Source organism: Eriocheir sinensis, unplaced genomic scaffold (genome assembly GCF_024679095.1).
Source record: "Eriocheir sinensis breed Jianghai 21 unplaced genomic scaffold, ASM2467909v1 Scaffold768, whole genome shotgun sequence".
Taxonomy (NCBI): domain Eukaryota; kingdom Metazoa; phylum Arthropoda; class Malacostraca; order Decapoda; family Varunidae; genus Eriocheir; species Eriocheir sinensis.
Window position 1 is genome coordinate 10001 of NW_026112129.1, and position 25187 is coordinate 35187.

The window sequence follows — 25187 nt, forward strand, 5'->3', positions numbered from 1 at the left end:
CTACTACTATTATTACTATTACACTCTTTAGACTATTACCACAGTGTTTAGGACTATCATAAACCTACTATTCGACACCCTAGAACAGTACTATCCCACACCCAGCTACTATCCATATTACTACTACTACTACTACTACTATTACTATTACACTCTTTAGACTATTACCACAGTGTTTAGAACCATCACAAACCTACTATTCGACACCCGAGAACAGTACTATCCCACACCCAGCTACTATCCTGTGTACTATTGCTGACCTGGTTGAAGACTACTATGCAGACCAGGTTGATGCAAGCAGCGGTGGTGGAGGTGAAGATCAGCGCATAGGAGGTCAGCACACTGCCCTCCCCATGTATGCTGAGTGCAGCCAATACACTCATTCTGTACAGTATAACACCCATCACGGCTACCAGTGCCATGCTGACCTGAGAACAACGTGAAAAAAAGTTGTTACGAAGTGGCTTGTAACATGGAAACGGATCAGGGTAGGAGGATGTGGATTGTGTGGGTGGATAGAGGAAAGAACGGTCTATAAGTGGATGGTAGGATGTGGAGGAACGATGAGAGGAAAGTGGATAAAAGTGGAGTCAAAACCAAACACACCACACAACAAATCAAAAATATCCACAAAAAAGTTGTAACGAAATGGCTTATAACACGGAAACAGATTAGGGTAGGAGGATGTGGATGGTGTGGGTGGATAGAGGAAAGAAAGGTCTATAAGTGGATGGAAGGATGTGGAGGAACGATGAGAGGAAAGTGGATAAAAGTGGAGTCAAAACCAAACACACCACACCACAAATCAATAATATCCAAAAAAAGTTGTAACGAAATGGCTTATAACACGGAAACGGATTAGGATAGGAGGATGTGGATGGTGTGGGTGGATAGAGGAAAGGAAGGTCTATAAGTGAATGGAAGGATGTGGAGGAACAATGAGAGGAAAGTGGGTAAAAGTAGAGTTGAATCTCAACATCACTACATCACACCTAAAAACATTCCACCAAAAAGTCCACATAAAATTGCTTCTAACATGGAAATAGATCAGGATAGGAGGATGTGGATGATGTGGGTGGATAGAGAAAAGAAAGGTCTATAAATGGATGGAAGGATGTGGAGGAACAATGAGAGGAAAGTGGATAAAAGTGCAGTTGAATCTAAACATCACCACATCACACCTAAAAAAATTCCACCAAAAAGTCCACACAAAATTGCTTATAACAGAGTAATGGATAAAGATACAAGGATGTGGATAGTGTGGATAGATAGAGAAAAGAAAGCTCTATAAGGAGTTGGAAGGAAGTGGAGGAACAATGAGAGGAAAGTGGATAAAAGTGCAGTTGAATCTAAACATCACCACATCACACCTAAAAAACTTCCACCAAAAAGTCCACACAAAATTGCTTATAACAGAGAAATGGGTCAAGATAGAAGGATGTGGATTGTGTGGATAGATAGAGAAAAGAAAGACCTACAAGTGGATGGGAGGAAATGGAGGAACAATGAGAGGAAAGTGGATAAAAGTGGAGTCGAAACCAAACACACCACACCACAAATTAAAAAAATATCCCAAAAAAGTTCTTGCAAAACTGCTTAAAACTCAGAAACGGATTTGGATATAAGGATGTAGATACTGTGGATAGATAGAGGAAAGAAAGACCTACAAGTGGATGGAAGGAAGTGGAGGAACAATGAGAGGAAAGTGGATAAAAGTGGAGTCGAAACCAAACACACCACACCACAAATTAAAAAAATATCCAAAAAAAGTTCTCACAAAACTGCTTATAACTCAGAAACGGATAAGGATATGAGAATGTGGATACTGTGGATAGATAGAGAAAAGAAAGACCTACAAGTGGATGGCAGGAAGTGGAGAAACAACACACGGAAAGTGGATAAAAATGGAGTCAAATCCAAAATCCACCGAACCAAACCTCGAGAAAAACCCCGAAAACTCTGGACAAAAACCCCCACAACATACACACAAACGCACGCACACCCCCCCCGCTCACTCACCAGCAGGAAGACAGTCGAGAGGGACACTATGACCCCCGGGAACCTCATGCGCCAGAAGGGGGGGCGAGGCTCGAGGGTTTTCGTGACGATGTTGATGGTTCGACGCTTGACGTGGGCGAGGCGGGCAAGGTATTGTGGCCTGGGATGTTCCTCCTGTATGTCAAACCCGGTCAGGTCCCAGCGATGTGTGATTTCCGCTGAGTACCGTTTCCAGAGCTCCAGGAAGAGGGCGGCTGTAGGGGAAGGGGGGGGTGATAGTAGTAGTAGTAGTAGTAGTAGTAGTAGATATAAGTTGAAATATATATTCCCCCAAAAATATTTAATTGAAAAAACCCTAAAAATGTCCCTAAAAATCTATAAAAGTTCCCCAAATAAAGAAAATATATATGAAAAATTCCCCAAAATATCCCCAAAATCTAAGATGAAAGAGTGGAGATGCTGGTTAACTCTTGCATAAGGGATTGGGACAGTACAGGGATGAAAGAGTGAAGATGCTGGTTAACTCTTGCATAAGGGATTGGGACAGTACAGGGATGAAAGAGTGGAGATGCTGGTTAACTCTTGCATAAGGGATTGGGACAGTACAGGGATGAAAGAGTGGAGATGCTGGTTGACTCTTGCATAAGGGATTGGGACAGTACAGGGATGAAAGAGTGAAGATGCTGGTTAACTCTTGCATAAGGGATTGGGACAGTACAGGGATGAAAGAGTGAAGATGCTGGTTAACTCTTGCATAAGGGATTGGGACAGTACAGGGATGAGAGAGTGAAGATGCTGGTTAACTCTTGCATAAGGGATTGGGACAGTACAGGGATGAAAGAGTGAAGATGCTGGTTAACTCTTGCATAAGGGATTGGGACAGTACAGGGATGAAAGAGTGAAGATGCTGGTTAACTCTTGCATAAGGGATTGGGACAGTACATGGATGAAAGAGTGAAGATGCTGGTTATCTGGGATTCAGGCAGTACAGGGATGAAAGAGTGAAGATGCTGGTTAACTCTTGCATAAAGGATTGGGACAGTACAGGGATGAAAGAGTGAAGATGCTGGTTGACTCTTGCATAAGGGATTGGGACAGTACAGGGATGAAAGAGTGAAGATGCTGGTTAACTCTTGCATAAGGGATTGGGACAGTACAGGGATGAAAGAGTGAAGATGCTGGTTGACTCTTGCATAAGGGATTGGGACAGTACAGGGATGAAAGAGTGGAGATGCTGGTTAACTCTTGCATAAGGGATTGGGACAGTACAGGGATGAAAGAGTGAAGATGCTGGTTAACTCTTGCATAAGGGATTGGGACAGTACAGGGATGAAAGAGTGAAGATGCTGGTTAACTCTTGCATAAGGGATTGGGACAGTACAGGGATGAAGGAGTGGAGATGCTGGTTGACTCTTGCATAAGGGATTGGGACAGTACAGGGATGAAAGAGTGGAGATGCTGGTTGACTCTTGCATAAGGGATTGGGACAGTACAGGGATGAAAGAGTGAAGATGCTGGTTAACTCTTGCATAAGGGATTGGGACAGTACAGGGATGAAAGAGTGGAGATGCTGGTTAACTCTTGCATAAGGGATTGAAACACTACAGGGATGAAAGAGTGAAGATGCTGGTTGACTCTTGCATAAGGGATTGGGACAGTACAGGGATGAAAGAGTGAAGATGCTGGTTAACTCTTGCATAAGGGATTGGGACAGTACAGGGATGAAAGAGTGAAGATGCTGGTTAACTCTTGCATAAGGGATTGGGACAGTACAGGGATGAAAGAGTGGAGATGCTGGTTGACTCTTGCATAAGGGATTGAAACACTACAGGGATGAAAGAGTGGAGATGCTGGTTAACTCTTGCATAAGGGATTGGGACAGTACAGGGATGAAAGAGTGAAGATGCTGGTTAACTCTTGCATAAGGGATTGGGACAGTACAGGGATGAAAGAGTGAAGATGCTGGTTGACTCTTGCATAAGGGATTGGGACAGTACAGGGATGAAAGAGTGAAGATGCTGGTTAACTCTTGCATAAGGGATTGGGACAGTACAGGGATGAAAGAGTGAAGATGCTGGTTAACTCTTGCATAAGGGATTGGGACAGTACAGGGATGAAAGAGTGAAGATGCTGGTTAACTCTTGCATAAGGGATTGGGACAGTACAGGGATGAAAGAGTGAAGATGCTGGTTGACTCTTGCATAAGGGATTGGGACAGTACAGGGATGAAAGAGTGAAGATGCTGGTTGACTCTTGCATAAGGGATTGGGACAGTACAGGGATGAAAGAGTGGAGATGCTGGTTGACTCTTGCATAAGGGATTGGGACAGTACAGGGATGAAAGAGTGAAGATGCTGGTTAACTCTTGCATAAGGGATTGGGACAGTACAGGGATGAAAGAGTGAAGATGCTGGTTAACTCTTGCATAAGGGATTGGGACAGTACAGGGATGAAAGAGTGAAGATGCTGGTTGACTCTTGCATAAGGGATTGAAACACTACAGGGATGAAAGAGTGGAGATGCTGGTTGACTCTTGCATAAGGGATTGGGACAACACACTCAACCACTCACCCCAGAGGCTCATGAATGCTGTGAAGAATATGGTTGCTGGGTTGTCCACCAGATAAGTGAACTTGGCGTGGAAACAGGTCTCGGACAGGTCCCAGAAGTCACAGAACTTGTCACAGAGGGGGCACATGACTGTTGTGTGTGCGTCTGTGTGCGTGGAGTTGGTGTGTGTGCGTGTGTCTGTGTGTGCGTGTGTCTGGCAGATGTCGTTGCTGTGTGTGTGTGTGTGTGTGTGTGTGTGTGTGTGTGTGTGTGTGTGTGTGTGAGAGATATGTTAGAATTAGATAAGGGAATGTTTGCTCTCTCTCTCTCTCTCTCTCTCTCTCTCTCAACCTAACCTAACCTAACCTAACATAATCTAACACACACAATCTCTCTCTCTCTCAACCCAACCTAACTTAACCTAACATAATCTAACACACACTCTCTCTCTCTCTCTCTCTCTGAACCTAACCTAACTTAACCTAACATAATCTAACACACACAATCTCTCTCTCTCTCTCTACTACTACTACTACTACTACTACTACTACTATTGTATACCTAACCTAACCTAACCTAACCTAACCTAACCAACATAACATACCACTACCACTACCACTACTACTACTACTACTACTACAACCTCCACTAACCTTGGGGCATGACTTGCGAGCGTACCCAGGGCATACAGGAAGCAGAACAGGCCCACTATAGACGCAGGAATCAACATATAAGTATAAAAACCGAGCCAGGCGAAATACAGCCCAATCTTGACCCCAAAATAGTTCTTAATATGGTCGAGAGGCTGACGCTTATAGAAATTGTGTAGACGAGCCCAGTGTTCGTACAGGAGCGCCCGGGTGTTGGGGGCCTGGGGGGTGGTGGAGGGGGGTCCGATGTGGGGGGGCCCGGCGGATCTCGGATGTGGAGGTCCCCCTGTGGATGGAAGGATTGGGGTGGATGGATTATGGAGTGGAAAAGGGTTTGGAATGGAGTGTTTTTAAAAGATTGTGTTTGGGGGGGGGAGAGAGAGAGAGAGAGAGAGAGAGAGAGAGAGAGAGAGATTGTGTGTGAGATTATGTTAGGTTAGGTTAGAGAGAGAGAGAGAGAGAGAGAGAGAGAGAGAGAGAGAGAGAGAGAGAGAGAGAGAGAGAGAGAGAGAGAGAGAGATAAAACAATATGAGAAAACAGCCTGATTTCGGGGGGAACTTAATCTCTTAATACCAAGAAAAGTTTGTTATAAGCAACAGAAATTTATATATAGATTTAAGTATAAGTAGGCGACCGGCTGTGACCCTAATGAACATACTACTACTACTACTACTACTACTACTGTATACTTAACCTAACCTAACCTAACCTAACCTAACCTAACCTAACCTAACCTAACCAAACCCACAACTACTACTTCTACTACTACTACTACTACTACTACTACTACTACTACTATTGCTATATATTTAAATCCAGTATATATAAGTTTAATTTTTATATTGATTTTTCCCTCGACAGACTCACATCATGAACAGGATAGGCCGCAAGGTAGACCTCCTCAGCCAATAATTTCTCAATTCCGAAGTTGTAGTTATCCTTCCCTCTTCCTCCTCTTCCTCCTCCTCCTCCTTCTCCTTCCTGCACCACCTCCGCCTCCTCCTCCTCCTCCTCCTCTCCTTCCTGCGGCCCATCAAAGCTCTTCCGTCTTATGATGAAGTCAATGATTCTCGCTTTTATGGAGGGACGGAAGAATTCGGGAGTCAGATCGAACCTGAAATGTCGTGAGAAAAACGTCCATTACGGGAAAACGGATGGTGGTATGTGGATGTGGATGGTGTGGATGGAGAGAGGGATGATGCGGCTATAAGTGGATGCAAGGTGGAGGTGGATGGATTAGTTTTAAGTGGAGAAAAGTGGAGGTGAAGGAAGGCGAAAAAATTTTAACTTCTCGGAGAATGACGGATGATGGGAGCTATATGCCTTCATAAAAATGGGATTAGCAAGAGAACGGATGAAGATAGAAAGGAGCGGATAGTGCCAAAAGACAGAGCAAAGACACACGTATGAACACACACCAAGCAATCCAGAAACAACAAACGGACAGCGGAGAAAAACACACTCTAACACGGACCAAAATTTTTTCAACCATGCAAAATGTGAAAAGGAAATGAAACAAACCTTGATAAAAATGGAAATATCAAGAGAACGGATGAGGATGGAAAGGAGTAGACAGTGCCAATAGAAAGAGGAAAGACGCACGTACAAACACACACCAAGCAATCCAGAAACAACAAACGGACAGTGGAGAAAAACACACTCAAACACGGACCAAAAATTTTTCAACCATGCAAAATGTGAAAAGGAAATGAAACAAACCTTGATAAAAATGGAAATATCAAGAGAACGGATGAAGATAGAAAGAAGCGGACAGTGCCAACAGAAAGAGGAAGGACGCACGTACGAACACACACCAAGCAATCCAGAAACGAGACACGGACAGCGGAGAAAAATACACTCAAACACGGACCAAAAAAATTTTCAACCCCACAAAATGTGAAAAAGAAATGATGTATGACTTGATAAAAATGGAAATATCAAGAGAACGGATGAAGATAGAAAGAAGCGGACAGTGCCAGTGGAAAGAGGAAAGACGCACGTACGAAAATACACCAAGCAATCCAGAAACAACCAACGGACAGCGGAGAAAAACACACTCAAACACGGGCCAAAAAAATTTTCAGCCATGCAAAATGTGAAATGAAAACTACAAAAACCTTGATAAAAATGGAAATATCAAGAGAACGGATGAAGATAGAAAGAAGCGGACAGTGCCAGTGGAAAGAGGAAAGACGCACGTACGAACACACACCAAGCAATCCAGAAACAACGAACGGACAGCGGAGAAAAACACACTCAAACACGGACCAAAATTTTTTCAACCATGCAAAATGTGAAAAGGAAATGAAACAAACCTTGATAAAAATGGAAATATCAAGAGAACGGATGAAGATAGAAAGAAGCGGACAGTGCCAGTGGAAAGAGGAAAGACGCACGTACGAACACACACCAAGCAATCCAGAAAGAACAAACAGACAGCGGAGAAAAACGCACTCAAACACAGACCAAAAAAATCACACCACTTACAAATAGTCCTTATCCCTCGCATAGATAGCAGTGAAGTGTCTGTTAGCTGGAGGAAATATCTTAGGATCCAAATGGGTGAAGGAGAGAAGGCTTCCAACACCCTCTCGGACATCCTAAGAGAGAGAGAGCATAGATTTACATAGATTGCCAGGCCTCCTAGTGACATAGATTTACATAGATCACCAGGCTTCATTCACCAAACATATTTTTTTCGCATTTTTTTTTTCATAGTCCCTCATAAAAGTGGTGATTACAGAAAAACGGATGTGGATAGAAGGATGTAGATAGTGTGGATTGAAAGAGGAAGGATGGGGCTATAAGTGGATGCAAGGAGGTGGAGGAACGATAAGTGGAAAGTGGAGAAAAGTGGACTTGAAATGGAAGGAAAATTTTCAACTTCTCTGAGAAAGTGGAATTTGACGAGGCATAGTCCTTGATAAAAATGTGGATAACTCAGGGATGGATAGGGATAGAAGGATGTGGATAGTGTGGATTTAAAGAGGAAAGATGTGGCTATAAGTGGATGCAAGGAGGTGGAGGAACGATAAGTGAAAAGTGGAGAAAAATGGACTTAAAATGGAAGGAAAATTTTCAACTGTTCTGAGAAAGTGGAATTTGACGAGGCATAGTCCTTGACAAAAATGTGGATAACTCAAGGATGGATAAGGATAAGAGGATGTGGATAGTGTCGATGGATAGAGGAAAGATGTGGCTATAAGTGGATGCAAGGAGGTGGAGGAACGATAAGTGGAAAGTGGAGAAAAGTGGACTTGAACTGGACGGAAAATTTCTAACCATTACGAAATTTAAACACACACACACACACAGACACACACAGACTTACTTGTATAACTTGTGGAGGCCGGAACTCAAGTGGAGGAAGACCCGGGAACTGGAGGAGGAGGAGGAGGTGGAGGTGGAGGAGGAGGAGGAGGAGGAGGAAGGAGAGAGAAAACACATTATTAATCTCACATCAATAATAATAATAATAATAATAATAATATATGGGCAAGTATTAACATCAGGGTCTGTATGGTGAGTTCAGCCCTTAGACCTTGGCAGCATTTGACCCCTAAAGGACTGGAGGTGGGTACTGACGATATGCCGGGGAAGGGCGGACTCGGCTATACCCAGCGCGTTCATCCCAGAAGTCACTTGTATTGAACTCGCTCTAACTCAATAACCGCAGAATGGAGAGAGTTCCGGATGGCGCCATAAGAAAGAGGAGGATTTTGTGGTTAGGACAGTGTTTATCTCATCCACTCAAGCGATGTAGGTTAGCCGTGGAGAGTGTTTGAATACAGGCAATTTTTGGGTTTAGTGTAGAAGGGCCGGTCCCAGCGATCACCACGGAAGTCTCTCGTATTAAACTCGCTCTAACTCCATAACCGCAGAATGGAGAGAGTTCCGGATGGCGCCATTAGGAAGAGGAGGATTTTGTGGTTAGGAGAGTGTCTATCGTATTATCTCGAGCAATGTAGGTTAGCCGTGGAGAGTGTTTGAATACAGGCAATTTTTGGGTTTAGCACAGAAGGGCCGGTCCCAGCGATCACCACGGAAGTCTCTCGTATTAAACTCGCTCTAACTCAATAACCGCAGAATAGAGAGAGTTCCGGATGGCGCCATAAGAAAGAGGAGGATTTTGTGGTTAGGACAGTGTCTATCGTATTCCCTCGGGCAATGTAGGTTAGCCGTGGAGAGTGTTTAAATACAGGCAATTTTTGGGTTTAGTGTAGAAAGGCCGGTCCCAGCGCTCACCCCAGAAGTCCCTCGTATTAAACTTGCCGTATCTCCGTAACCTGTGCACGGAGAGAGTTCTGGATGGCGCCATTAGAAAAAGGAGGATTTGGAGGTTAGGACAGTGTCTATCGTATTATCTCGAGCAATGTAGGTTAGCCGTGGAGAGTGTTTGAATACAGGCAATTTTTGGGTTTAGTGTAGAAAGGCCGGTCCCAGCGCTCACCCCAGAAGTCACTCGTATTAAACTCGCTCTAACTCCATAACCGCAGCACGGAGAGAGTTCTGGATGGCGCCATTAGAAAAAGGAGGATTTGGAGGTTAGGACAGTGTCTATCGTATTATCTCGGGCAATGTAGGTTAGGCGTGGGGAGTGTTTGAATACAGGCAATTTTTGGGTTTTGCGTAGAAGGGCCGGTCCCAGCGCTCACCACGGAAGTCTCTCGTATTAAACTCGCTCTAACTTCATAACCGCAGAATGGAGAGAGTTCCGGATGGCGCCATAAGAAAGAGGAGGATTTGGAGGTTAGGACAGTGTCTATCGTATTATCTCGGGCAATGTAGGTTAGGCGTGGGGAGTGTTTGAATACAGACAATTTCCGGGTTTAGTGTAGAAGGGCCAGTCCCAGCGATCACCACAAAAGTCACTCGTATTAAACTCGCTCTAACTTCATAACCGCAGAATGGAGAGAGTTCCGGATGGCGCCATAAGAAAGAGGAGGATTTTGTGGTTAGGAGAGTGTCTATCGTATTCCCTCGGGCAATGTAGGTTAGCCGTGGAGAGTGTTTGAATACAGGCAATTTTTGGGTTTAGCACAGAAAGGCCGGTCCCAGCGCTCACCCCAGAAGTCACTCGTATTAAACTCGCTCTAACTCCATAACCGCGGCATGAGGAGAGTTCTGGATGGCGCCATAAGAAAGAGGAGGATTTGGAGGTTAGGAGAGTGTCTATCGTATTATCTCGAGCAATGTTGGTTAGCCGTGGAGAGTGTTTGAATACAGGCAATTTCTGGGTTAAGCGTAGAAAGGCCGGTCCCAGCGATCACCACAGAAGTCTCTCGTATTAAACTCGCTCTAACTCCATAACCGCGGCATGGAGAGAGTTCTGGATGGTGCCATAAGAAAGAGGAGGATTTTGTGGTTAGGACAGTGTCTATCGTATTCCCTCGGGCAATGTAGGTTAGCCGTGGAGAGTGTTTGAATACAGGCAATTTCTGGGTTTAGTGTAGAAGGGCCAGTCCCAGCACTCACCACAAAAGTCACTCGTATTAAACTCGCTCTAACTTTATAACCGCAGAATGGAGAGAGTTCCGGATGGCGCCATAAGAAAGAGGAGGATTTTGTGGTTAGGAGAGTGTCTATCTCATCCACTCAAGCGATGTAGGTTAGGCATGGGGAGTGTTTGAATACAGGCAATTTTTGGGTTTAGTGTAGAAAGGCTGGTCCCAGCGATCACCACGGAAGTCTCTCGTATTAAACTTGCCGTATATCCATAACCGTAGCACGGAGAGAGTTCTGGATGGCTTCATTAGAAAGAGGAGGATTTGGAGGTTAGGAGAGTGTCTATCGTATTATCTCGGGCAATGTAGGTTATGCGTGGTGAGTGTTTGAATACAGGCAATTTTTGGGTTTAGTGTAGAAGGGCCAGTCCCAGCAATCACCACGGAAGTCTCTCGTATTAAACTTGCCGTATCTCCGTAACTGGTGCACGGAGAGCGTTCTGGATGGCGTCATTAGAAAGAGGAGGATTTTGTGGTTAGGACAGTGTCTATCGTATTCCCTCGAGCAATGTAGGTTAGGCGTGGTGAGTGTTTGAATACAGACAATTTCCGGGTTTAGTGTAGAAGGGCCAGTCCCAGCAATCACCACGGAAGTCTCTCGTATTAAACTTGCCGTATCTCCGTAACTGCGGCACGAGGAGAGTTCTGGATGGCGCCATTAGAAAAAGGAGGATTTGGAGGTTAGGACAGTGTCTATCTCATCCACTCAAGCGATGTAGGTTAGGCGTGGGGAGTGTTTGAATACAGGCAATTTTTGGGTTTTGCGTAGAAAGGCCGGTCCCAGCGCTCACCACGGAAGTCTCTCGTATTAAACTCGCTCTAACTCCATAACCGCAGAATGGAGAGAGTTCCGGATGGCGCCATAAGAAAGAGGAGGATTTTGTGGTTAGGAGAGTGTCTATCGTATTATCTCGGGCAATGTAGGTTAGCCGTGGAGAGTGTTTGAATACAGACAATTTCCGGGTTTAGTGTAGAAGGGCCGGTCCCAGCGATCACCACAGAAGTCACTCGTATTAAACTCGCTCTAACTCCATAACCGCAGAATGGAGAGAGTTCCGGATGGCGCCATTAGAAAGAGGAGGATTTTGTGGTTAGGACAGTGTCTATCGTATTCCCTCGGGCAATGTAGGTTAGGCGTGAGGAGTGTTTAAATACAGACAATTTCCGGGTTTAGTGTAGAAGGGCCGGTCCCAGCGCTCACCACGGAAGTCTCTCGTATTAAACCTGCCGTATCTCCGTAACCGGTGCACGGAGAGAGTTCCGGATGGCGCCATTAGAAAAAGGAGGATTTGGAGGTTAGGACAGTGTCTATCGTATTATCTCAAGCGATGTAGGTTAGCCGTGGAGAGTGTTTGAATACAGGCAATTTTTGGGTTTAGCGTAGAAGGGCCGGTCCCAGCGCACTCACCCCAGAAGTCACTCGTATTAAACTCGCTCTAACTCCATAACCGCAGAATGGAGAGAGTTCCGGATAGCGTCATTAGAAAGAGGAAGATTTTGCGGTTAGGACAGTGTCTATCTCATCCACTCAAGCGATGTAGGTTAGGCGTGGAGAGTGTTTAAATACAGACAATTTCCGGGTTTGGCGCTGAAAGGCCGATCCCCGCGGTACTGAAAATCCAGCCATCTCGGGTCTTTTAGGGGTTAAAGGAGAGCTTGCAAAATCATGAATGGTCTATAAACGGGTCCAGTGCCTTCTGTGGGTTAAAGAGAGTAGTAGTAGTAGTAGTAGTAGTAGTAGTAGTAGTAGTAGTAGTAGTAGTAATATTAACAATCATCATGCAATATTAGGACTAACTTGGCGCCATGCAGGAAAGAGAGAGAGAGAGAGATAGAGCGAGAGAGAGAGAGAGAGAGAGAGAGAGAGAGAGAGAGAGAGAGAGAGAGAGAGAGAGAGAGAGAGACAGTGGATTTTTTAAGATTTTTATTAGGAATTTTTAGGATGAAAATGAGAGAGAGAGAGAGAGAGAGAGAGAGAGAGAGAGAGAGAGAGAGAGAGCGATAGAGCGAGAGATAGAGCGAGAGATAGAGCGAGCCGGCTTACATGTAGGATGACGCGGTCTCGTCCAGTCCTATCATCCATCTTCTGTTAGAGCAAAAAAAATAAAAAATACGTACACGGAATTAATATAAAAACGCACACACACACACACACACGCGCACACAGGCTAAAAAAACGCACACACAAACACACACACGCGCACACAGGCTAAAAAAACGCACACAAGCAGTAGTAGTAGTAGTAGTAGTAGTAGTAGTAGTAGTAGCCATGTTGGGTGTTTGATAATAGGTTCATAAGTGTTCTAAATACCGTGGTGATACTTAGAAGTGTCTGGTATAAGTAATAGTAGTAGTAGTAGTAGTAGCAGTAGTAGTAGTAGTAGTAGTAGTAGTCATGTTGGGTGTTTGATAATAGGTTCATAAGTGTTCTAAATACCGTGGTGATACTTAGAAGTGTCTGGTATAAGTAATAGTAGTAGTAGTAGTAGTAGTAGTAGTAGTAGTAGTAGTAGTAGTAGTAGTAGTAGTAGTCATGTTGGGTGTTTGATAATAGGTTCATAAGTGTTCTAAATACCGTGGTGATACTTAGAAGTGTCTGGTATAAGTAATAGTAGTAGTAGTAGTAGTAGTAGTAGTAGTAGTAGTAGTAGTAGTAGTAGTAGTAGTAGTAGTAGTAGTAGTAGGCATGTTGGGTGTTTGATAATAGGTTCATAAGTGTTCTAAATACCGTGGTGATACTTAGAAGTGTCTGGTATAAGTAGTAGTAGTAGTAGTAGTAGTAGTAGTAGTAGCCATGTTGGGTGTTTGATAATAGGTTCATAAGTGTTCTAAATACCGTGGTGATACTTAGAAGTGTCTGGTATAAGTAATAGTAGTAGTAGTAGTAGTAGTAGTAGTAGTAGTCATGTTGGGTATTTGATAATAGGTTCATAAGTGTTCTAAATACCGTGGTGATACTTAGAAGTGTCTGGTATAAGTAATAGTAGTAGTAGTAGTAGTAGTAGTAGTAGTAGTAGTAGTAGTAGTAGTAGTAGTAGTAGCCATGTTGGGTGTTTGATAATAGGTTCATAAGTGTTCTAAATACCGTGGTGATACTTAGAAGTGTCTGGTATAAGTAATAGTAGTAGTAGTAGTAGTAGTAGTAGTAGTAGTAGTAGTAGCCATGTTGGGTGTTTGATAGTAGGTTCATAAGTGTTCTAAATGCCGTGGTGATACTTAGAAGTGTCTGGTATAAGTAATAGTAGTAGTAGTAGTAGTAGTAGTAGTAGTAGTAGTAGTAGTAGTAGTAGTAGTCATGTTGGGTGTTTGATAATAGGTTCATAAGTGTTCTAAATACCGTGGTGATACTTAGAAGTGTCTGGTATAAGTAGTAGTAGTAGTAGTAGTAGTAGTAGTAATAGTAGTAGTAGTAGTAATAGTAGTAGTAGTAGTAGTAGTAGTAGTAATAGTAGTAGTAATAGTAGTAGTAGTAGTAGTAGTAGTAGTAGTAGTAGTAGTAGTAGTAGTAGTAGTAGTAGTAGTAGAAGGCCTTACCATTTCTTTAAAGACTTCTTCAGCATGAGCGAAAAATGACATTCTTATCTCTTCATCGCACTAGAGCGAGAGAGTGAAAGAGAGAGAGGGAGAGAGAGAATTAGAGCGAGAGATACAAAGTTGAGCGAGAGAGAAAAAAAAAGATAAAAATTAGACCGAGGGAAAAGTGGATCAAGATAAAACAGAGTGACTGAAATAGAGCGAGGTGGAATTAGAGCGAGTGACTGAAATAGAGTAAGAGAAAGAATTAGAGCGAGAGAAAGATGTAGAGCAAGAGAAAGAATTAGAGCAAGAGAAAAAATTAGAGCAAGAGAAAGAATTAGAGCGAGAGAAAGAATTAGAGCGAGAGAAAGAATTAGAGCGAGAGAAAGAAGTAGAGCAAGAGAAAAAATTAGAGCAAGAGAAAGGATTAGAGCGAGATAGAATTAGAGCGAGAAACAGAATTAGAGCAAGAGATAGAATTAGAGCGAGAAACAGAATTAGAGCAAGAGATAGAATTAGAGCGAGAAACAGAATTAGAGCAAGAGATAGAATTAGAGCGAGAAAAAAAAGTAGAGCAAGAGAAAGAAGTAGAGTAAGAGATCAAATTAGAGCGAGACAGAATTAGAGCGTGAGACAGAATTAGAGCAAGAGACAGAATTAGAGCGAGAGATAGAATTAGAGCGAGAGAAAGAATTATAGCAAGAAAAACTATTTGAGCGAGGGATAGAATTAAAACAAGAGAAAGGATTACAGCAAGAGAAAGAAAGGATTAGAGCGAGAGACAGAATTAGAGCGAGAGACAAAATTAGAGCGAGAAACAGAGAAAAAGAAAGAGAAAATATACGTATATATATATACAAAAAATATATACCATTCCTCATACAGAGAGAGAGAGAGAGAGAGAGAGAGAGAGAGAGGCATTCAACAATCACACATGCATTCAAATATAGCAAAAATATCATAATAATAATAATAATAATAATAATAATAATAATAGCAATAGCAATAGCAATAGTAATAGTAATAGTAGTAGTAGTAGTAGTAGTAATAGTAAACCTTACCTCCTTCATAGGGATTCTAAGCTTGAGTATTTCTGCATATCTTGTACAGACCTCAAATGGAGCATGAATCTTCACAAACCTGCAAAAAAAAGTTTGTCATTATTGCTATTTTCTCCTATTTTCAGACCATCGCCGGGGCTGTGACTATCCGTGGAAATAGTTAAAGGCTTGAACTATCCATCGCTGCCTGGGAAATGGCTGGAAATAGTCTGGAAATAGGAGAAATGGGGCTTTGAAATAGGGTGTTGATGGCAGCCTTTCCCTCACTTTTCAAGATGGAGGACAAAAAGTTTATCATTATTGCTATTTTCTCCTATTTCCAGACCATCGCCGGGGCTGTGACTATCCGTGGAAATAGTTAAATGCTTGAACTATCCATCGCTGCCTTGGAAATGGGTGGAAATAGTCTAGAAATAGGAGAAATGGGGCTTTGAAATAGGGTGTTGATGGCAGCCTTTCCCTCACTTTTCAAGATGGCGGACAAAAAGTTTATCATTATTGCTATTTTCTCCTATTTCTAGACTATCGCTAGGGCTGTGACTATCCGTGGAAATAGTTAAAGGCTTGAACTATCTATCGCTGCCTGGGAAATGAGTGGAAATAGTCTGGAAATAGGAGAAATGGGGCTTTGAAATAGGGTGTTGATGGCAGCCTTTCCCTCACTTTTCAAGATGGAGGACAAAAAGTTTATCATTATTGCTATTTTCTCCTATTTCCAGACCATCGCCGGGGCTGTGACTATCCCAGCAAATAGTTAAAGGCTTGAACTATCCATCGCTGCCTGGGAAATGGCTGGAAATAGTCTGGAAATAGGAGAAATGGGGCTTTGAAATGGGGTGTTGATGGCAGCCTTTCCCTCACTTTTCAAGATGGCGGACAAAAAGTTTATCATTATTGCTATTTTCTCCTATTTCCAGACCATCGCCGGGACTATGACTATCCGTGCAAATAGTTAAAGGCTTGAACTATCCATCACTACCTTGGAAATAGCTGGAAATAGTCTGGAAATAGGAGAAATGGGGCTCTGAAATAAGTTGAAATAAGCACATTGGATTTTGGAATTTACGTGCAATATATTAAAAATGGCAAATTCTAGCCTTTCTATTTATTTCCAAGGGACGGGAAGGTTAGGGATGATAGATTAACCCTTCATCTATAATTACCTCATTAGCCAGCCCCGTACAACCCTTAATTAGGCCTAAAAACACTAATTACCTAAGCCTATCGACACTCACCTCAGCGGAAGTTCCTCAACAAAGGCTTCCTCCAAAACCAGTCCTTCCCTCTCAAGCTCAAGTTCAAAATTCCTCCTCCACTTCTCGTTTCTCTCCTCCTCCGCTCCCTCCACCTTCTCTCCGTCTCTCTCCACCTTGGAGGAGCCGGTGAGGTCTATGTGCGTTTCCGTGTGCGCCTCCATGTACGCGTGAGTGGTCTGTGTGTGTGGGTGTGTGTGCGTGAGTCTGTTGACCAGGATAAAGTCTATGGTGTGTGCGTTTTCTTTCGTGTGCGTGTGTGCGTTTGTGTGTGTGTGGTTGGCTGTGTCTGTTTCCACTTCTTCTTCTTCTTCTTCCTCTTCTTCTGCTTTCTTCTTCTCCTCCTCCTCCTCCTCTTCTTGTGGCTGAAAGGCGAGAAATGATTAATGGGGTTTCTGACGAGGATTTTAATGTCGTTTTATTTTGCGTTTTTTTAGGTGTTCTGTTTTAAGGATGACTTTGAGACTTATACAGAATGAAGATCAACTATTTAACTTTCCACACACCAAAAATCAGACCCCCAAACACACCCAAACACCGGCAAACACCAAAAACGTAACAACATTCGTATCCCAACTCAATATTTTTTCTAGGTTACACAAAAATTTTACCTTATAACTTTTGGTCTATTTTCAACTGTTCTTCAAAACCAATGACTTTGAGACTTATACAGAATGAAGATCAACTATTTAACTTTCCATACACCAAAAATCAGACCCCGAGACAGACCTAAACACCGGCAAACACCAAAAGCGTAACAACATTCGTATGCAAACCCAATACTTTTTCCCGGTTCAAAAAAAAATTACGTAATAACTTTTGCTCTATTTTTCACTGTTGTACAAAACCAATGACTTTGAGACTTATACAGAATGAAGATCAATTATTCAACTTTCCACACACCAAAAATCAGACCCCGAGACACACCCAAACACCGGCAAACACCAAAAACGTAACAACATTCATATCCCAAATCAAAAATTTTTCTAAGTTACACAAAAATTTTACCTTATAACTTTTGGTCTATTTTCAACTGTTCTACAAAACCTATGACTTTGAGACTTATACAGAATGAAGATCAACTATTTAGCTTTCCACACACCAAAAATCAGCATCCCAGACAGAACCAAACACCGGCAAACACCAAAAACGTAACAACATTCGTATGCAAACCCAATACTTTTTCCCGGTTCCCCAAAAAATTACGTTATAAGTTTTGGTCTATTTTCAACTGTTCTACAAAACCAATGACTTTGAGACTTATACAGAATGAAGATCAACTATTTAACTTTCCACACACCAAAAATCAGCACTCCAAACAGACCCAAACACCGGCAAACACCAAAAACATAACAACATCCGAACAAGCACCAAATATTCCAAGTGCAGATTTGCCGAGAAAAATTACGTTATTTCTTTTGCTTTTTTTTTACTGTTCTACAAAACCTATGACTTTGAGACTTATACAGAATGAAGATCAACTATTTAGCTTCCCACACACCAAAAATCAGACCCCGAGACACACCCAAACACCGGCAAACACCAAAAACGTAACAACATTCGTATGCAAACCCAATACTTTTTCCCAGTTCCCCAAAAAATTACGTTATAACTTTTGGTCTATTTTCAACTGTTCTACAAAACCAATGACTTTGAGACTTATACAGAATGAAGATCAACTATTTAACTTCCCACACACCAAAAATCAGACCCCGAGACAGACCTAAACACCGGCAAACACCAAAAACGTAACAACATTCGTATGCAAACCCAATACTTTTTCCCAGTTCCCCAAAAAATTACGTTATAACTTTTGGTCTATTTTCAACTGTTCTACAAAACCATTGACTTTGAGACTTATACAGAATGAAGATCAACTATTCAGCTTCCCACACACCAAAAATCAGACCCCGAGACACACCCAAACACCGGCAAACGGCAAAACAGTGATGATTTTTTTTACTCAATCTCAACGGGAAAATCAACATGGACTCACCTCGCTAAGTAACTCCATCTTAGTGTATTCAGTTAACTCCTCCATTCTCTCGCTCTCCCCTCCTCTTCTTCTTCCTCTTCCCTTCCTCTCCTCCTCCTCCTCCCCCTCTTCCTCCTCCTCCTCTTCTCCTTCTCCTTCTTCTTCTTGTGGTAGTAAAAGTTCACTGGTTGAGTAGTACACCTAGAATAGTGATAGTAGAAGAAAAATAGTTTATCATTATTGCTATTTTCTCCTATTTCCAGACCATCGCCGGGGCTGTGACTATCCGTGGAAATAGTTAAAGGGTTGAACTATCCAGCGCCACCTTGGAAATGGCTGGAAATAGTCTGGAAATAGGAGAAATGGGGCTTTGAAATGGGGTGTTTATGGCAGCCTTTCCCTTACTTTTCAAAATGGTGGAAAAAAGTTTATCATTATTGCTATTTTCTCCTATTTCCAGACCATTGCCAGAGCTGTGACTATCCGTGGAAATGGTTAAAGGCTTGAACTATCCACCCCCACCTTGGAAATGGCTGGAAATAGTCTGGAAATGGGAGAAATGGGGCTTTGAAATGGGGTGTTTATGGCAGCCTTTCCCTCCCTTTCAAAATGGTGGAAAAAAGTTTATCATTATTGCTATTTTCTCCTATTTCCAGACCATCGCCGGGGCTGTGACTATGCATGAAAATAGTTAAAAGCTTGAACTATCCAGCGCCACCTTGAAAATGTCCGGAAATAGTCTGGAAATAGGAGAAATGGGGCTTTGAAATGGGGTGTTTATGGCAGCCTTTCCCTCCCTTTCAAAATGGTGGAAAAAAGTTTATCATTATTGCTATTTTCTCCTATTTCCAGACCATCGCCGGGGCTGTGACTATCCATGGAAATAGTTAAAAGCTTGAACTATCCAGTGCCACCTTGGAAATGGCCGGAAATAGTCTGGAAATGGGAGAAATGGGGCTTTGAAATGGGGTGTTTATGGCAGCCTTTCCGTTACTTTTCAAAATGGTGGAAAAAAGTTTATCATTATTGCTATTTTCTCCTATTTCCAGACCATCGCCGGGGCTGTGACTATCCCGGAAAATAGTTAAAAGCTTGAACTATCCAGCGCCACCTTGAAAATGGCTGAAAATAGTCTGGAAATAGGAGAAATGGGGCTTTGAAATGGGGAAATACTTGGGATATGGCGGGAAATACTTGGGATATGGCGGGAAATACTTGGGATATGGCGGGAAATACTTGGGATATGGCGGGAAATACTTGGGAAATGGCGGGAAATACTTGGGATATGGCGGGAAATACTTGGGATATGGCGGGGAATACTTGGGATATGGGATATGAAATACTTGGGATATGGCGGAAATACTTGGGATATGGCGGAAATACTTGGGAAATGGGGAAATACTTGGGATATGGCGGAAATACTTGGGAAATGGCGGGCAATACTTGGGATATGGCGGGAAATACTTGGGATATGGCGGGAAATACTTGTGATATGTGGGATATGGCGGGAAATACTTGGGATATGGCGGGAAATACTTGGGATATGGCGGGAAATACTTGGGATATGGCGGGAAATACTTGGGATATGGCGGGAAATACTTGGGATATGGCGGGAAATACTTGGGATATGGCGGGAAATACTTGGGATATGGCGGGAAATACTTGGGATATGGCGGGAAATACTTGGGATATGTGGAAATACTTGGGATATGGCGGAAATACTTGGGATATGGCGGGAAATACTTGGGATATGGCGGAAATACTTGGGATATGGCGGGAAATACTTGGGATATGGCGGGAAATACTTGGGATATGGCGGAAATACTTGGGATATGGCGGGAAATACTTGGGATATGGCGGGAAATACTTGGGATATGGCGGGAAATACTTGGGAAATGGCGGGAAATACTTGGGATATGGCGGGAAATACTTGGGATATGGCGGGAAATACTTGGGATATGGCGGGAAATACTTGGGATATGGCGGGAAATACTTGGGATATGGCGGGAAATACTTGGGATATGGCGGGAAATACTTGGGATATGGCGGGAAATACTTGGGATATGGCGGGAAATACTTGGGATATGGCGGGGTTATCTACAGCAAAAGGGTACCAGCAGCAGTAGTAGTAGTAGTAGTAGTAGTAGTAGTAGTAGTAGTAGTAGTAGTAGTAGTAGTAGTAGTAGTAGTAGTAGTAGTAGTATCCAAATTAGATACATTTATATACATTAATAATAATAATAATAATAGGCATAATCATGGGTTAGGTGCGCCTGGCCCCTGTGCACGATTCTGTAACAATGAGAGAGAGAGAGAGAGAGAGAGAGAACCAAAGCATTATATAAACAACAACAACAACAACAACAAGCCCCAAGCATCAACAACAACAACAATAATAATAATAATAATAATAATAATAATAGTAATAATCTCACGCTATCGCAGGAAGCCCTCTGATTGGTCGAGGCAGGGGACAGGCCACGCCCCCTCATAGCGATCCTGGAAGCTGATTGGTCGAGGGGGAAAATGGAGAAAGCTCATTGGTTGCCGGCCTAATAGTAGTAGTAGTAGTAGTAGTAGTAGTAGTAGTAGTAGTAGTAGTAGTAGTAGAGAGGAGGAGGAGGAGGAGGAGGAGGAGGAGGAGGAGAGGAGGAGGAGGAGGAGAAGAAGAGGAAGAAGAAGAAGAAGAGGAGGAGGAGGAGGAGGAAGAAGAAGAAGAAACAGAGAGAGAGAGAGAGAGAGAGAGAGGGCTTGTGTGCGTCTATCTGTGAACGTCTGTCATTGTGTACGTATATTTATCTTGCAAGAGGACACACACACACACACACACACACACACACACACACACACACACACACACACACACACACACACACACACAGGATCAGAATTATCTTGAAGGCTGAGTGATATCTCTCTCTCTCTCTCTCTCTCTCTCTCTCTCTCTCTCTCTCTCTCTCTGAAATTACTAAAAACTCTCTCTCTAAAATTATGCTGAACTCTCTCTCTCTCTCTCTCTCTCTCTCTCTGAAATTACTAAAAACTCTCTCTAAAATTATGCTGAACTCTCTCTCTCTCTCTCTCTCTCTCTCTCTCTCTCTCTCTCTCTCTCTCTCTCTCTCTGAAATTACAAAAATCTCTCTCTCTAAATTTATGCTTCTCTCTCTCTCTCTCTCTCTCTGAAATTACTAAAAACTCTCTCTAATTAACTATGAAACTCTCTCTCTCTCTCTCTCTCTCTCTCTCTCTCTCTCTCTCTCTCTCTCTCTCTCTCTGTGTGTGTGTGAGTGTGTGCGCAGAGAAATCCCTTAAAAATGACCTCAAATGATCCCACTTCCAAAAAGGATTAAGTCAAGTTAGCCATCCACTTCCCAAACAAGGTCAACTTCAAACCCCTGTCATTTCTAAACCATACGAGTTAGCGACACGTACTAAACACCAACGTCTAGCTAAACCCTTCCTCTTTCCACCCCATCCACCCCCCAAAGCCTAAAGAGCAGAGGAACCCCTTAAAAATGACCTCAAATGAACCCACCCCCAAAAAGGGTTAAGTCAAGTTACCCATCCACTTCCCAAACAAGGTCAACTTTAAACCCCTGTCATTTCTAAACCATACGAGTTACCAACACGTACTAAACACCAAAGTCTGGCTAAACCTTTCCTCTTGCCACCCCATCCACCCCCCAAAGCCTAGAGAGCAGAGAAACCCCTGAAAAATGACCTCAAATGATCCCACCTCCAAAAAGGGTTAAGTCAAGTTACCCATCCACTTCCCAAACAAGGTCAACTTTAAACCCCTGTCAATTCTAAGCCAGACGAGTTAGCAACACGTACTAAACACCAACGTCTAGCTAAACCCTTCCTCTTGCCACCCCATCCACCCCTCAAAGCCTAAAGAGCAGAGAAACCCCTTAAAAATGACCTCAAATGAACCCACCTCCAAAAATGGTTAAGTTACCCATCCACTTCCCAAACAAGGTCAACTTTAAACCCCTGTCATTTCTAAACCATACGAGTTAGCGACACGTACTAAACACCAACGTCTAGCTAAACCCTTCCTCTTGCCACCCCATCCACCCCCCAAAGTCTTAAGAGCCAAGAAATCCCTTAAAAATGACCTCAAATGAACCCACCTCCAAAAAGGGTTAAGTCAAGTTACCCATCCACTTCCCAAACAAGGTCAACTTTAAACCCCTGTCATTTCTAAACCAGACCAGTTAGCAACACGTACTAAACACCGAAGTCTAGCTAAACCCTTCCTCTTTCCACCCCATCCACCCCCCAAAGCCTAAAGAGCAGAGGAACCCCTGAAAAATGAGGATTCGTAAAGTGATTTCTTTCGCGCTAACCCCAGCTCGTAAGGGAGGATGTCAAGCCAGTCACAGGATACTACAGACAGGATGCTGGCTCCTCTCTCTCTCTCTCTCTCTCTCTCTCTCAACCTAACATAAAATAACACACAATCTCTCTCTCTCTCTCAAACTAAGCTAACTTAACCTAACATAATCTAACACACAATCACTCTCTCTCTCTCTCTCTCTCTCTCTCTCTTCTTCTCCTCCACCTCCTCTCCTCCTCCTCCTCCTCCTCCTCCTTCGTCTACTACTACTACTACTACTACTACTACTAATAATAATAATAATAATAATAATAATAATAATAATAATAATATGGTATTGAAATGTATGAACACACACACACACACACACACACACACACACAAGGTCACATATGATTTGAAGGAAGCGTGATTCTCTCTCTCTCTCTCTCTCTCTCTCTCTCTCTCTCTCTCTCTCTCTCTCTCTCTCTCTCTCTCTCTTTGTTGGAAAGATGACGGTCGTGAAATTCCTTGAAAGAGAGAGAGAGAGAGAGAGAGAGAGAGAGAGAGAGAGAGAGAGAGAGAGAGAGATGTGACTCAGAATATTCCCCCTATCTCTCTCTCTCTCTCTCTCTCTCTCTCTGAAGGTTATGACAGTAGAAGCAGGAAGAAGGAGGAGGAGGAGGAGGAAGAGGAGGAGGAGGAGGAGGAGGAAGAGGAGGAGGAGGAGGAGGAGGAGGAGGAGGAGGAGGAGGAGGAGGAGGACGAGGAGGAGGAGGAGGAGGAGGAAATATCCAGAGGAGAGGAGGAAAGTTAGCAAGGATAGATTAATCACTTAGCTATAATTACCTCATTAGCCAAGCCTCTAACACAGCTAATTAGGCCTGAAAACGCTAATTATATAGACCTAACTACCCCGATTGTTTCCCTTCTCGAGTTTCCTAAACCGCCATATTTAATCCATTTTTCTCCCGTGTGTGTGTGTGTGTGTGTGTGTGTGTGTGTATAACCCCAAGTTAGGCCTAAGATCACAAAATATCCAGACCTACCTATTTTTAATCCAATTTTTCTCCCATTTCCCTTCATTTGCAAAGGCCGGGAAGGTTAGCAAGGATAGATTAATCATTCAGCTATAATTACCTCATTAGCCAACCCTCTAACACCGATATTTAGGCCTGAAATCACTAATTATATAGACCTAACTACCCAGATTGTTTCCCTTCTCGAGTTTCCTTATCCGCCATATTTATCCATTTTTCTCCCGTTTCCCTTCATTTGCAAAGGCCGGGAAGGTTAGCAAGGATAGATTAATCATTTAGCTATAATTACCTCATTAGCCAAGCCTCTAACACCGCTATTTAGGCCTGAAAACGCTAATTATATAGACCTAACTACCCCGCTGTTTCCTACCCTGATCTCCTAAACCGCCATATTTAATTCCTTTTTCTCCCGTTTCCCTTCATTTGCAAAGCCCGGGAAGGTTAGCAAGGATAGGTTAATCATTTATCTATAATTACCTCATTAGCCAAGCCTCTAACACCGGTAATTAGGCCTGAAAACGCTAATTATATAGACCTAACTACCCAGATTGTTTCCCTTCTGTGGTCCCTAAACCGCCATATTTAATCCATTTTTCTCCCATTTCCCTTCATTTGCAAAGGCCGGGAAGGTTAGCAAGGATAGGTTAATCATTTATCTATAATTACGTCATTAGCCAAGCCTCTAACACCGCTAATTAGGCCTGAAAACGCTAATTATATAGACCTAACTACCCCGCTGTTTCCCTTCTGTGGTCCCTAAACCGCCATATTTAATCCATTTTTCTCCCGTTTCCCTTCATTTGCAAAGCCCGGGAAGGTTAGCAAGGATAGATTAATCATTTCTCTCTAATTACCTTCAATCCCAGTCCTTAACAACCCTTAATTACCCTAAAAATAGCAATTATATGAAGGTAATTAATCTATGTTGTTTCCCTCATCCATCCATCTTGGGTAATTTATCATAGTTTCCCCTTCCGTATCTCACGAGTCGCCCTTATTTTCCCCTTTTTCTCCCTTTTCCACTAACTTCCAAGGCACAGGGAGATTAGTGAAGGGAGATTAGGCCTTCATCTCCCTTTGCTGTCAATATGGAGGGTGAAATAAGCGTAAAAATGCCTTAAACTTACCGAAATGGGAGAGGATGTCTTATAGCCGCTCCGCCCTGTCCGCCATGTTGGCCTAGGTCTGGGTCTCGGGGGTCAGTCAGCGTTGCCAAGCCTGATTTTAATAACCAGCTACTTTGAGAGAATGGATGAATGCATGAATGGATGAATGAGTGAGTGAGTGAATGAATGAAGGAAAAAAATAGATAATAGATAAG

General features: G+C 42.9%; 1 protein-coding gene and 1 long non-coding RNA gene across 11 annotated transcripts; one reads left to right on the forward strand and one right to left on the reverse strand.

Annotated features, from left to right (window-relative positions):
* Nucleotides 1-4569: 4569 nt before the first annotated feature.
* LOC126994286 (anoctamin-5-like) lies at nucleotides 4570-25056 on the reverse strand (the record flags this gene model as incomplete). Its single annotated transcript, XM_050853568.1, has 10 exons — nucleotides 24994-25056; nucleotides 18530-18709; nucleotides 16516-16898; nucleotides 15281-15359; nucleotides 14238-14297; nucleotides 8531-8578; nucleotides 7687-7799; nucleotides 6067-6313; nucleotides 5310-5484; nucleotides 4570-4698 (listed from the first exon to the last, which is right to left on the reverse strand). Coding segments are annotated over exons 2-10 (1279 nt in total), but the record flags the coding sequence as incomplete, so codon positions are not given.
* On the forward strand, nucleotides 8824-12728 carry LOC126994295 (uncharacterized). 10 transcript variants are annotated; one of them, XR_007748979.1, is made up of 6 exons: nucleotides 8824-8962; nucleotides 9373-9782; nucleotides 10193-10358; nucleotides 11384-11422; nucleotides 11628-11832; nucleotides 12038-12728. It is a non-coding gene; the product is annotated as an uncharacterized LOC126994295 (long non-coding RNA). The 10 variants fall into 10 exon arrangements; XR_007748980.1 differs by lacking the exon at nucleotides 10193-10358 and adding an exon at nucleotides 10603-10768; XR_007748982.1 differs by lacking the exon at nucleotides 11628-11832.
* Nucleotides 25057-25187: the final 131 nt, after the last annotated feature.